A 15,087-nucleotide genomic window follows, 5' to 3' on the forward strand; every position below is an offset into this window, starting at 1 on the left:
AAATAAAGTAAAAACAAGTAAGCGAAAGTCTTAATTTGTGGACACTTGCAGGTAGAAATTTTGTTTTTCTTTAGTCCACTTTCAGATCTGTTTTGTTACAGCCTTTAGCCACCGTAATGGGATTCAACAGATTGCTGAGTAATTCAGTAAGGCCCACTACACTATAACCAAAAATTGCTGCGACTACTTCTCCCCCTCCCCCCATGTAGTTACATCCCTCCTGCCCAAGGATGTTGTTTACTCACCACTCTCTGAAGGTTCAAGGAAGAGCCAACACAAGAGGGTCCAAATATGGTCTCCGGACACTACAAGAATTGCCTTAAATGCATCATCTAAAAAGTGCTAAGCTCTCTATTCCATTTTTTCTTGTTCAATTGTCAATCCACTCCTTGGCTGACCCCTAGGCTCCTTTGCCTCTTAAATGAAAATAGTTGTATTCAAATGATCATTTCCTTGAATGGGGGGAAAAAATGCACTTACATAACATATTGACTTGGATGCCCATGTTTCGTACTACAGTTTCAGCAGAAGGGGAAAAAACATAGTGACAAAATGATAAAGGTGGAATGCCATTCCATTTTATTGCTATTTATTAAAAACAATTTTAGTGTAACTTTTTTGTAACTATAGCTTTACAAAGAAGAAATATTTCTACAGTACTTTAGAAATCATCTTGGTAAACAAGTAAAAACTTTTTTTCAGTAACATCAGTTACAACATGCCCCTGAGACCACAGCCTTCCACAGGTTTATCAGTTCAAATATTTAACTCCATTTTTATTTAAGACCATATGGAGAACTATTTTTCAAAACAACATAATAAAACAAAAATATTTGCTGATTGTGGATAGCACATTTTTCATTGTACATAACAAAAATAGTGAAGTTTTATATGCAGAAACAACATTCAGGTTGTTGTATAGTTTAGCCTAAACTGAATTTTATAGTGTTTATAGAATTTAGCGTTAATCAGTCCACTGACTCTAGAAGGTTAAATGTTATCTAATATAATAAGAATAGTAAAAATTTTTCAATCTTTCACATATACTGAATTAATCTTTGGGTTTTTTTCCCCTACCTTCTTCCCCCCTTGCCCCTTGCTGTAGCTGCAAAACAGAAATCCTTGTTTTAGAGAAATGTGGGTTTAGAGGAAAAAAAATTGTTCTAATGACTGGAAAAGAACAGGATAGGAAATTTATAGAGTGCTTTGAGGCAACCATGGAGCAAAGTAAGGGCACAAAAAACACTTGAAAATTCCTCAAGTTCATAAGGACAAGTGAATGAGACAATTAGAATAGGAACTCTTTTCTCTGTGAGCTTTACCTATCACACAGAAAATGAGACTATCTACTGGAATGACAGCAGTAATAAGACATACTCATTATCTCAACATAAACATTAAAACAATTGGAAGTTTTATATCTATTCTCATGACGCTTCCATCTGAATCGCTTTCAGCAAGGGCCTTTAACTGTATCAGGTGCTCTTGAAAGCGAAAGGAAAAGGAAGAAAAAAAAATGCATAACACCAGTGGTTCTCCTGAAGTAGCAACATTATTTGCACATTTGTCTTCAGGGAGGTAACTACATTGCTTTTACCAAAAAACAACATTATACATAGCTGACTTTCTACCTTCATCAAGTAATGCTAGGAAAAACACACGGGATCAATGTTACTAGTGCAAAATATGCTTGCTGTGTGTTTCAAATTAAATACCAAATGGTTATGACTGCTGAGTAACATAGGTTTGAACAACAAATGGTAACGAGCCAGTGCTACAACTCTCACTGTAGTTGAGTAATCTTTCATTAGTTAAACCATCTAGACAAATGATGACTACAATACCAAATAAATAGTTTTTCTCTTGTCACTAAAATGTCATTTATGCCTCCAAAGATGAAAGAGAACACAATCCAGAGCCCCCTTTAAACTACTCCTATTTGCTCCAGCATACCTTTAACAGTCATCCAAAAAAATAAGAGGGGAATGTATTTTTAAAATGAAAGTAGAAAAATTGCTCAGGAAATATTAAAAAATATTTATGTTAAATTCATCCAGAAGTCATAATTAATACAAAAATCACTAGTGCAACTTTCAACAAAGTTTACATTCTCAGTTTCAGTCTGAAGACTTTGCATTATTTTAAAACTATTTTAGGCCTGCTAATACATGAAGTTAGCACATAACCAATTCTGTTACCTGGGAAAGAATCAGCAGGAGTCAAATGACTGCTCTAAAATACCTTATCATGCTACACAGTAAGTATTACAGGCCAAGCATGCTTCATAACGTCACATATGGAAACATCCTGTTCATTATGCCACTATCACAGTAGACCAATGGCTTATTCATAACAGTATAAGAAATAAAGGCTAACAAGCTATACTGAAAATTCTCCTTCTGATTAAGTAATAAAAATACATTTCTGATTAAATAATAAAAATCAGCTTCTTCACGTCTGCGCCTAACAATGTAAACATTGCTTCAAATATGTCCAAACAGTATTTGTCTATTTTGTATCATTTTTTCCTCCAAAAGGTTAAAAATCCTTAAAAAAAAAATTAAAAAGCTAACACTTTATATTAATATGTCTCTCTCACAAGTGTTCTGTTAGTACCAGCTCACAGAGAACTGTCCAGAGTAACAACACTGCAGAAGACATTTATATCTACTTGCCTCCATCTGAACACATGATGCTGTATGCGTCTGGCAGGTATAACCATTACCCCAGGTTCTTTAATTCACTTTGTCTTTCCTTTGAGATATTCCACTCAATCCAAATTTGCGACTACTGAGTTTTTAACTTAACATTTCTATTGTCACAGTATTTTGGTTTGTTCACAATCATTACCAGAATAGCTACTAAGGCTAGTCCACACCCTAGACTTGGAGGACCACAAGGACTGAACTCCTGAGCAATTCCTGCAAGGAGTGGGGCAACTACACGTCCCACTGATGTCACAGACTGTCCAACACCTAGGAGCATACCACTGGCCTGATTCCCACCAAGGCTCAATTCAAGATCAATGATACAAGTACGGCCTACAGTAGTCAAAAAAGCTAAGAATGTGCAAGAGAAAATGACTGTCCATATGTTAAGTGCTAATGAGTACAGAAGAATCAGTGTGCAAGAAAGAATGCTGGAATGCAACAAAATTGTGTAAGTATTGTGCTGGTAGAGTCTTGTTATTGGCTCAAGCACACAACCAGCAAGGACTCCAAGAGTACTACTATAGCTTATTAGGTATCCAGTGAACTTGGGTTTCACCCCAAATCTCTCCTCCAAGGCCAGACCAAAATTACTGTAGTATAGCAGTATAGTGACAGACATTAGAAACCGTATCAGAAATATATCCCACAAATCAGAACATGCAATGCCTTTCATCCTCTTCAGCACCAGTGCAGTCTGGATCCATGAAGACTGGAGAGGACTATTACTTCCCATAGTTACTGATTTTAACTGCAGGTCATGATTTGCTTTTGCTGAGAAATTGTCTGTAACTTTGTTGCTGTTGGTGCATTGTTCACCTTCACTACTGCTCCTGTTTTCTTCACTCCATGGCAACACCCAGACAAGACCTATATGGATAAGGGAATTATTTAATTCATTCAATTGCATTAACTTTACACATTCTAACATAAGTTTGTTTTAGTTTACTTAACATAGAAATCAAAAATAAAAACACTTTTGCATTCATTTCACTAAAAAAAACATTACAAAGTCTAGTGTTATTCACAGTATCAGTTCAATTTTAAATGTGGCAAAAGCAAGGAAGGAGAACACTGAGGTGACACACTCACAACATAAAAACTGATCTAAGAACCACAGCCAAAATTCTGATTTCTAGTTTTCATATTTGGACACCAAAAAAACCCTCAACAACAACAACAACAAAATTCAAAATTCCTTCCCTTCCACACAGGTTCAAATTCAAAGTGTGACATCACTTTATAAAACATGTATGACACAGATCTTAAAAGACACCAGCGAATTCAAGGTATTGCAAATGGCATAAATACCCGAAAGTGCAAATGAAAGGGTCCTGAGATGCAAAATATGGCATACAACTTACCAGCATTCAGAATGAAGATAGAGGCACAGATGAAAGATGCTTGATAAAAGCCACCTTCCAGCTCTGTAAAGTAGCCACCAACCACAGGCCCCACTATGAAGCCCACATTAGAGGCTGCATTGAAGCGTCCTATTACTAGAGGACGGTTTCTCTCAGAAACCAAGTCAGAAAGCAGGGCTTTCGAAATGGAGAGTGTGTGCTTGAAAATACCTGCAACGTAATATAAAAAAAAGCTTTGCTCAATCTAGAAAGATTGCAAATGACAGCAGCTATCTGGGATATCAATGTTCAAAGTCTGTATGATTAATATTTTAGAATATTCTATAAACCACAAATCATTCAATACTGGCAAGAATATGTGATGGAGGAGACAGGCTGAATAAACTGCATATTGGGCCATGACTGTTCCCTGCCTATTCAAAGATGTGGACCCTGGAATCAAAACTGACTAGGCAGCTTTGTCAAAGGAGTGCTCCTGCAGCTCTGATAAAGGAAGAAATAACTATTCTGAGTGCTGGATCTCATTAGGAATAAAGTAGCCTTAGAAAAAAAGGGATCCTGTGAGTGGGTAGTGGTGAAATAGGAATGGCTTGTCTGATTACAAACATATCCCTGTGACAGCTTTGCTGTGTATGGACATTTTCAGGATTGCAATACCACAGATTCATATGACAGACAGGTCGGTGGCAGAAATGTAAGTGTACTGCAGGATACTAATTATGCAATCATTTATGTTCCTTCCTGACAAAGGCAATGCTGTCACAGAATTTAAGCCCCCAAATACCAAGTGGTTACTTACCTACAAAGACTCTAGAAATGGCAAACACAAATACAGTGGTGGATATTCCAAGAAGGAAGTAACCCAGTGCACTAAGAAGAATGCAAGCAAGCAGGGAGTACCGTCTTCCTATTACATCACTCCAACATCCCTTGAGAAAGCAGGAAATTAGAGCTTTTAAAAACATTTAACTATCCACTGTGAACAATCTGTACATCTAAATCAGACTGAGAAAAAAATATCAAAGAACTGTCAATGATAACTTTAACAAGCTTATCAGGTACCTTTCATAAGGGCTCAAATTCTGGAAATGAAGAGTACAGTTCTGTCCTACAGCCTGCACCCCTGCTGAAACTATGATTCTATTTAATGTCATCTACAGATAAAACTTTATTTAATTTCTCCCCTTTAAAAATATAATCCCGTGACAAACACCATGAAATATTATTAGTAGTGGCCCAATGACAGTATTATCACAACCTTACAAAAATACCGTTTGTTTGCAACAATGGTCACTGTGCACAAGACATTTGTTGAGCACCCTAAAAGGAACAGTCTTAGCTAGAAGGAGCTTGTCATCTGAGAGCAAACAAGTAGCAAGTAGTTATAAGAAAAGCCAACAGTAAATTTGCATGCAATATATTTACAAATCAGCTGGATTTACTATAGGAAATAGAGCAGTAGTAGGTTTCTTAGGAAAGCAGGCAATGGTCTTGCAGTTCAAAGAAAATGTCACAAAGCTTACAAAAGCAAATTGTCTCAGGTTATCAGCATAATAAACCCTCAAATGCTTTTTGGGGAGATGCTCCAGATCTGTCTTCTTGAGAGCTAAGATGTACCAGGGTTAAATTAAAGCTCCTGGCTAAAATATAGACATCTAAGATATTGATCAGTAAAGCATGATTCAGGAAGTTTGGCCTTTATGTTCAATCTTTGCACTCTTGCTTAGATTAGGAGGTAAGAAAGTTAATAGAAAACAAAACCAAACAAAGCTTGAAAACATGTTGCATGAATTAAGGCCATATGGTAACTCAGAAGAGAATGCTCATTAAGCAGCAAAAGCAAACTCCAGATAACAAGCTCATGAAGAACTGACTTGTGAGACTACTTTCTAAACAGGCTGCTGTGTTGAAGAAAACTGCTCTAATAGCAACAACGTTAAAGAGCTCCACATGTGACAGAGATACATGCTCAGTAATGTATGACTGATTCCAAACCTGGATTCTACTTTTTACTAAGTAAGAACAATCTTTAGACAATCATCTGAAGGATCTGACTGTTCCCCATAACTGGAACGAAGTTCCACATGGACTAAAAACTGGGTCCTCCAATCAAAAAGGCTTGTATAAACACTAAAAATACCTTCAAAATTTCAAGATAACAGTATTAATCTCATTGATTTTCCATAAAAATCCACTGAAATATACTTATAAATGCAGTTGTAAAACTCACCACAAATGTGCTTGAAAAGAACTGCAATACACCATAGAGAGAGCCTAAAAAAAGCCAGGTAAAATACCTACGGTAAGAATTAAGCATTGTTTACAAAAACTGATTAAAATTTTAAATGAGGAAACATAGAAAAGTTTGGGGAATAATTTAGTGAATGAACAGGAAGAAGAAGCAAGACAAAAAGGATGGAATTCCGTACAAAACTGTGAAAATAGTTTCAGACATGGGAAAGAAGAGAAACAACTGTAGATCAAACTTACAGAAGTATGTAATGTAAAAGGATGTTGCTTTGCGCAAGACGTATTAAATTAATAATTTCATTACTGGTAGGCACTAATTACTTTCGTATTACGAGGCATCTCAGAACCCCTGAAGAAACCACTGGTCCTACTCTTTCATTTCTGAGGCTAAGAGTTTAGCAGCAGTTAGCGACAGAAGACAGTTAGAAAAGAGAAGCAGAGAAACATCTGCCAGCCTCTTTCATTCGTGAGAATACACCTCAAAACCCAGGTTCTTTTAAAGTTTAAATCAAAGCAGAGCGTTGAAATAAAAACAGATTTTTGATGAATTGCTTCTTAAAATAATACTCAGTCAACTCAGAGCAGAACCAGCACTATTCCATGAAAACTGCTAGATTTCATCCAAAATAAAAAAGCAGAGTAATAAACTGAACAACAGAGCCTAAGTCAACCATGCATAGCTATAAAAATACCACGCTCCTTTCAGTATGAACCATAAACTACACTGTGAGATACAAATGAGCACTTTAGAATCACAGAGCTTCATCTTACCACTTCATACCAAACCTTCAGAATTCACTTGTAAACACTCTTTAAAGATAACAAAGACTTTTCCAAAAGGCAGCCCCAAGGAATTTAATCAAACTAGGAGCAATCTAGAGCATTAGAAAGGGCTACAGAAAGTAGTGTTTGCAAACAACAAAACTAAAGGCAATAATTCTGGCTTCTAAAGTTGCTAAGCAGCAAGTTCTTGGGTACCAGGAAAGCATCTCTAAAAGGATCATTAAAAGTTTTTTTTTCTTTTTTTACTTTATTTTCACAGGCATCTGCTTTTGGCTACTGTCAGGATGCAAGGTAAGACAGATTTTTGGGTCTAAAACAGCACGGTTGTTCCTGTGTTGTTACTTGAATTTTGTCATTACTTTTTACTATGCTACTACTAAGGCAGAATATTGTTATGATATCCAGTTTTCAGTAATGCAGATTCCAGTTCACATTATCTTATTCTTTAGTAATCAAAATAAGTATTGCAACTCACCTATTATTCCAGCAAGTGTAGGACTTGCCCCTAGAGATCTGATGTGAAGGTTCAGTAGAGGAACAACCATACTCACACCAAATAAATCCTGAAAAGAAAACAGAAAAAGCATCAATAACTGATCACAATTGACATAGATGATGGCACTCTGACTTAAGAACACTTAAAAAATTTTAAATGATTTCTGTATCAATATGGGATTAAAAAAAAAGTTTTGTGTGGTCATATATGTGATGTTGTAGCCTCTGCAATATATTCATATGTACAAAACTACAAAACACAAACTGAAAAAAAAGCCAAAAGAATCAATTATCTTGCACAGAAGTGAAAGCTATAAAAATATCATTCTTCTTAAGAAGACAGTCTTTCTTTCTTAAAGAAATGTACTTGACACTATTATTTTTAATTTGACAAAGTAACTAGTCTGTTATTTCAATCACCTAAAACTAATTTTTACTTGTGCAAAGAAAAAATGTTTGCAAAATCTACAGTATGTATTTCTTTCACTTTCAAAGTGCAGCTTACGAGTTGAACTCTCATCCACAACGGGAAAAAAGCTTCAAGATGTATCTAAATCTACCAGAAGACCAGTTTTGTCCATAACTTAAGAGATACAATGAAAAGACAGAATGTATGGAAATGTATGGAAAAAAATACACAGCAAAGTGAAAAATTTCTGCAATACATAAATATAGGTTTTTTTGAGGTATAGGAGGTGGCCAATGTACACTGCTTATTCCAAATAGTACAACGCTCTCCTATTCAGTCCTTTAAACTTTTTAATCTTTTATTGAGCTAGTAGTAGTTTATTTTTTACTATACCATGCTGCTGGCATATGAGACCTACATCACAGAAGAACTTTATAGAAGAGGACTATTGAAGCGAGATCACTATCAATGACTGTAGCTGGACTAAACTAGCAGTTCATAGTATGCCCAAAGCTAGAGTAACTGCAATGATCTACATCACTAAGTAGCCTGTCATTAAGTTTATTATGACGGCCAAAACTGAGACTTGCAAGGTTAGAAGCATTACTAAATACATTAGCTTGAGTAAATAAGTCACAACCTATAAACATCTTTAGTAACACAATCTCTGGGTTCAATAAACTATTCTCTTCATTTGCATACAGAATCATGATTAAGAGAATAATTCAGGTTGGAAGGGACCTCAGGTTTCTAGTCCAAATTCCTGCTCAATGCAGGGTCAGCTTTGAAGTCAAACTTGATTGCTCTATCCAGTTGGATCTCGAACATTTCCCACGGATGGAAATCTCTCTGGCAACATGTCTCACTGCTTGACCATTCCCATGGTGAAAAGTGCTTTCCTTACATCCAGTCAGAGCCTCTCACTTCAATTTAAGACCTTTGTCTCTCTTCCTCTTGCCGTGAACCACTGTGATGAGCCCAGCTCCATCTTCCTGTTAAACTCCTTGCACATACTGGAAGGCTGCTGTTACGTCACCACTCAGCCTTTCCTCACAGGGACAGTGCTCCACTCCCTTGACCACCTTGGTGGCCCTCCACTCAATTCACTCCAGTGTATCAATGTCTTTCTTGTACTGGGGGGGGGGGCAGTATATATCAATATACTGGAACCAGTACATTAGGAACAGTCTCATGAGTGCCAAATAAAGGAAGACAAGCACTTCCCTGTTCTGGCCAACATGCCGCTGGCTGTCTTGGGTGTCAGGGCACACTGTTGACTTACGTTCAACATGCTGCCCACCAGGATCCCCAGGGCCTTTCAGCAGAGCTGTTCTCTAGGCAGGCAGTCCCAGTCTGTACATCTGCAGAGGCTTCTTCCTTCTTGGGCAAAGGAATTTGTATTTGTCCTTGCTGAATAAGATAAGGCTCCCAACAGTCCATTCCTCCAGACTGTCTGCATCCCCCTGCATGGTAGCCCTGCCCTTCAGCACATCAACTGCGCCCTCTACTTTGCCACTTGCAAACCTGAAGACAGTGTTGTCTGTCATTTCCTCCATGTCTTGATTAAATACATTAAAGAGGACAGGTCCCAGTATATACCCCAGTAGTACTCCACTTGCCATAGACATGCAACCTGCCAACTACTCTTCTCTCATTCTTTCTAATTTCACTTATAATTTCTATGTCAAATAATAACTATGCTGTGTTTGCTTGGTTGCATGAAGCTTGCATGACAGGTAACAGCTCTTTATTATGATCTTTCACCATACTGTGCACTCTTTAAAACAGTACTCGCTCCTCAGTGGATTTCAGTGTGTAATCTATGCTCCATGTCAGGAAGATATTACACAACTTCAGATCTACAGTTGCAAAACACCTAAGAAGCAAACAGTCTTCTAATGCACTTTTTCCTGAGGTATTAGCTTAAGGACTGAAACCAACTAGATTGCTCCTAATACTCAACCTACAACCCAAGGTAAGGAGCAGAGTAAACCTACACCTCAGTGCAAACTTGCACTCATTTTCTAAATTATCTTAATTTTAAATGAACAAACCACCCTTTTTCTGAGGCTCATAAAGCCATGATAGACACAAACCTATTTTTATTTAAAAACTATATACTATGTTCTTCAAGGCTTTTTTAAGGAAGAGTGTAGATGCTACCTGAGCGTATGCTAAGCACCTGAATTTCAAGCAAAAAAAAAAAAAAAAAAAAAAAAAAAAAAAAGAAGAACATCACTATGAAAAACATAAGGCAAAAGTTATTTAAGGGCACTACGCTCACCCTATCTTATTGACAGGATAAAAGCCACACCTTTGTAACAGGCTGCAGACTGGATGACTGCATTGGAAAAATATATATATGCATGTGTGTGTGTGTGTGTGTGTGTGTGTGTAACCAGTTTAAAACACTGTTAGAACACATTCAAAGACCAAAAATATTTAAAATGATAGATCTTAAAACACAGTAGTTCATTCGGAGTGCAACAGGGAAACCTACTGCATCCTCAGACCTGACACCAGGACTGCTCGTTTGGGACAGTTTAGCAGTCACGGAAGAGGGAGGGCCAGGTCAGAGTGTTGTTTTTCCGCCTCATCTCTGGTTTTGAGGCACTTCCTGGCTCTTGACCCCGACGGAACTGGCGCAGCCGCCCGACGGGCGCGGGCTGCGGGGCCGTTGCGCCGCCGCCCCCTCAGGCACGGTCCCCCTCAGGCACGGTCCCCTCCAACGGCCGCTCCAACGGCCGCCGCGCGCTGCGCCGCCGAGGCCCGGCCGGGGCTGCTGCTGCCGCGGCGGGCGGCCTGTTCCCATCCCCTCCCCTGCCCAGCAGCGGCAGGCCCGGCCCGGGGACACGGCCCGCAGCGGGGCAACTCAGCTGCGTGCGGGGCCGGGAAGCTGTGCGTGAGCGCGGGTGGAAGGGGGTTCCCTCCACGGGCACAGCCACCCGTCCCCGCCGCGCCGTGCCGTGCCGTGCCGTGCCGCGCCTCCCTGCCCGCCGCTCACCAGGAAACCCACGGCGTAAAGGCACCGCACGAAGCGGTCGGACGCCGCCGCCGCCGGGGCGCTCCCCGCGGCTCCGCGGCCCTCATCCTCCATGCGGCGTCGGCGAGGGGCAGCGGAGCAGGGCGGAGCGGCGGCCGGGCCAGGCAGGGCCGAGCATGCGCGGTGCCGGCGGCGCGGCTCGGGTAGGCCGTAGCGCGGGGAGAGACTGAGGGTCTTTCTGCAGCCCTGGTGGCAGCAGCCCCAGGGGAAAATCTAACAGATCTTGGCATTTTATTCATATTTACTTATTTTATTTATATTGGGTTTTTTTGTATATGTGTGCGTGCTCCCTCTCTTTAAGGTGAGGAGGAAAAAATCTCTTCAGGTTTTAGTTGGGAGACCAAAAATGCTCAGGAGAGCGCTGTGATATATTCCGCCCCCCCCCACCAAAAAAAAAAGAAAGACTTTTAAAACTATAACACTCTGAGTCTGCCTTCTTCAGGGCGAGGCTGTCATGTCCTGCCGTCCTTGGTATCTGAAAGCGCCCCAGCTGGCCTTTGCATGGCCAGTGTTTATGATGGTAGAGTGTGTTTCTGTCTGCTACCTGTAAACTAGTTGGTGTCTGTGACAGTGATCCAAGGAAGAAGTGCACTCGAGTTGCATCTAAGCCTTTGCATTTTTGTATTGCATTTTAATTCATGTCTGGGCTGCCTGGTATTATTTTCTAAGGTATTTGCATCTGAAGAAATAAGACAATTATAAATTTCTGTGTTGCATAGGTAAAAGTACTTACTATAGCCAAAATAGTGTTACACTGTAACCAGAGGAGGTCTTTTTATATAGTTGCTTGGCTGGGGATCAACTAAAAGACATTTTAAAATGTTTTAAAGACATAAAAGAAAAAAAAAGCGAGAACTGATCTACAGAACAAGAGATGCCTTTTAATTTGTTTTTAAGTACCACTAAGAAGAATGTCTTCAAAATGAAATTGATTTTTAAATTTTAAAACTGGCCAGCACTCCACTCAAAATGTGCCAGGATATCTTAAAGGAGTTGAGCTTTGAGCTGCAGCTAAACTTAACAAATTTCTTTGACTCATTGATAGTTTCCAGAATTCACTGTCTAGAAACAAGCTACTGACACTTTGATCACCTAAATCTTCTCTAGTGACATGGAGTACGTATGCTCATAGCAGAAGGGCTTCTCTGGTCTTCTCTTCTTTGACTGGTAAATTTATACTCTTACCCAAGTTAGGAGCAGTTGTTAAAAATAAGTTACTGATTGGTTAATAGAGTATCTTCAGTTCTGCATGTTTTCCAAAGAAATCATATCACAGGTTGAGAGTCTTCAGCAGAATTAGGTCACAAAACAGGAGAAGTGGTTTTCCTCTTGGTCAAGATGAATTAAGCTCCTAAGAAAAAAAGGCACTGGAAAACAAGACAAATCCCTAGATACATATGCCTTCTTTATAAGATACCAAGGCAAAGGATAACCTGCATATGCATAGGGAAAAGGATGTTATTGTAGTCTCCAGAGTAACAGTTATTTAAAATTTTCATGGATGTGATATTTTATAGTTGCCTTAACCAATATATCCCCTTAATTTAATCCTCTGAGGCCATCCATGTAATTTTAACAAGTCCTCTTGAAATAAAGCTGTTTTTAAAAGTTTGGGAATAATGTTAATGGGGACCACAATTACATACATTTGCTCCAAAATGGAACAAAATGGTTAGAAGGTATTAAAATATTAGAATATTATGTGAATTGACACTACGTTGTCCATCTACCTAATACTGCACTAATTTTAACACTGGTCATTTTATTTCTGAGAGAAGAAACAGACTTACTGGGGAAAACTATGAAGTGGAAGATTAAAAGATGATGCAAGGATTTAGATTCTGTTCTTGGAGTTGAATGTAGATTGACTATTGTGACCCAGTTGAAATTGTTGAGATTCTGTGCAAATGTTGAAGTCTCCACTGTAAGTTTCCAAAACCAGACTTTGCAATTCTGCATTCTCCTCAGATTTTAAAGATCAAAATTATCAAATACAAGGGAGACAAAAATATTGTAGTCTGCCTTGAATTTTGTGACCATGAGAACTGCTTCATAGTTTTATTATTTCCAGCTATTCCCATGCAGAATGGCTTGTAAAGTAGACAGTAACAAAACTTTTCAGTATTTCAGTAACACTTTCAGTGCGTGTTGTTCAGGGAAGAAAAAATATTTAGAAAACACAAGTTTCTGTTCATTTAACACATTCCTATGTGTTTTTGTACTGGCAGATTTGATTAGCTTGTTAAAAATTTGCACATACTATATTTTTACTTTTGCATAATATTTAAGACAAAGGCATTAATATATAGTAAAATGGCAAATATCTGTTGTTTTGAACTGAAGGCAAATGGTTCTTGCTTCCTTAGAGAAGCTCTCTAATTTCAGTTACAAAATTTAAGATTAAGGTTCCCAGATTAAGACAAAGATTCCTGAATAAAGTAATGGAATGACTGATAAGGTACTCAGCAAAGAATTAAAGGAATGAAATATAATTAAGGCCATTTATCACAGCCTTAAGGAAGATAGAACTGGACTAATTTGGTATCTTTTTATATAGTTAATTACAGTGGTATTGTTAATATGATATACTTACATTACTGTAAGGTATTTGACTAGTTACTGGATGATTCTTTGCTTAAAACGGTAGAGCAATACAAACTCAGAAATGGCAAACATCAAGTAGATTCAGAACTGTTTAACTGGCATGTCTCCAGACTGTAACTGTGAATGGAGAATCTTCTTTGAAGAGAGGCATGCATGGGTGATCCACCAGGGGTCATTTCTTACCCTTTTTCCGTGACCTGGAAGAAGAGAGAGAATCAAAATTATTAATATTGTGAATGACACATAGGCCAGGAAGATTATATAGACCACTGATACACAGCACTCTGTATCACTGGAGTACTCAGCTTGCATGATACTTTAGTATTCTAAGTATAAAGACACAGCTAGAAACAAAGCATGAAGACCATACTTAGGGGGATGCATACCTCTGTTACGGTGATCAGTGGCTATGAAATGAACTTTGTAGTAACAGTAAAAAATCAGTTGAGCATAAGTTTCTGTTACTCTGTGGCCAAAAAAGCTAACTCTATCTTTCAGTAATAGAGGAACTTCAAGTAGGAAAGTAAAAAACTTTATTATTTCTGTATCAGTTTTCAAACAATGCATTTAGTTCTAGGATCATAATTCAAGGATAATGTTGAATAAATGGTGAGGGTTTGAAAAAGTGCCTTTACAGACAGGAAGAACATTTCTCACAGTGTCCGATTGCCAGAGATGGGAGAGTCCTCTGGCTCACCTAGTGTAGTATTCTTGTCTTGAATTATGAATGGGAGGAGAAGTAGTCAGGGAGGCTTTGTGCTTGAGGTTCAGATTGCTAATGAGGAGAAGGAGTGAAGGATCTGCAACCCTTTGCTAAAAACACCTCCTGGGGGAAATGCTTGGTGTCAGCTGCCAAGGAAGGGGCTGAAGAATCCTGCCATTGCTGTAGCTGTGTGCGCTCCAAGCCATGACAAAATGAAAACCCTGATGGAAGGTATCTTCTGAAGTCTAACAAAGTTTTGAGAAAAGATCCTTTTATTTCTTCAACAAGGGAGAAAATTTTGAACCTTATAAATTCTTAAATAAAGTTCCTACAGCCATTTTTAAAGACAGATCTAAGACAACTACAGCAATTTATTGAGGTAAATGGAACATATTCTTAGATTTCTGCATTACAAATAGGCAAGGTCAAGACCCCCAAATGTACCATTTGTCATCAAATTTAGCAAATCTAACAATGACTTATTTCATTCTGGTTTACAGCTTCAGATCATTAGAGTAACATTTAACAGTCATTTCAACTTTTCATATACAAATTGAGCCCAGTAGAAGTTACAATCCACTGGTCCAGAACATTTTAAGGGGTACTGTAAATGAACTCAAGTTTGGAAACTGTGATAACATTAAGGACTTTTGAAGTGTAATCTCTTTGAAAAGATTTGCAGATTTAAGGAGTGTAGAAAGTAGCCTTTTAATTGACTCCAGCCTCAA

The 15,087-nt window shown here is 38.4% G+C and overlaps 1 protein-coding gene across 1 annotated transcript; it reads right to left on the reverse strand.

Annotated features, from left to right (window-relative positions):
- Positions 1-556: 556 nt before the first annotated feature.
- Positions 557-11,105, reverse strand: MFSD9 (major facilitator superfamily domain containing 9). Its single transcript, XM_062575171.1, has 6 exons — positions 11,014-11,105; positions 7,581-7,668; positions 6,303-6,346; positions 4,872-5,001; positions 4,073-4,282; positions 557-3,578 (listed from the first exon to the last, which is right to left on the reverse strand). Exons 2-6 carry the CDS (start codon positions 7,648-7,650, stop codon positions 2,788-2,790), a joined length of 1,245 nt encoding a protein of 414 aa, XP_062431155.1. The 5' UTR covers positions 7,651-7,668; positions 11,014-11,105; the 3' UTR covers positions 557-2,787.
- Between the last annotated feature and the right edge of the window lie 3,982 nt (positions 11,106-15,087).

This window comes from Rhea pennata, chromosome 1, assembly GCF_028389875.1.
Source record: "Rhea pennata isolate bPtePen1 chromosome 1, bPtePen1.pri, whole genome shotgun sequence".
NCBI classification, from domain to species: Eukaryota; Metazoa; Chordata; class Aves; order Rheiformes; family Rheidae; genus Rhea; species Rhea pennata.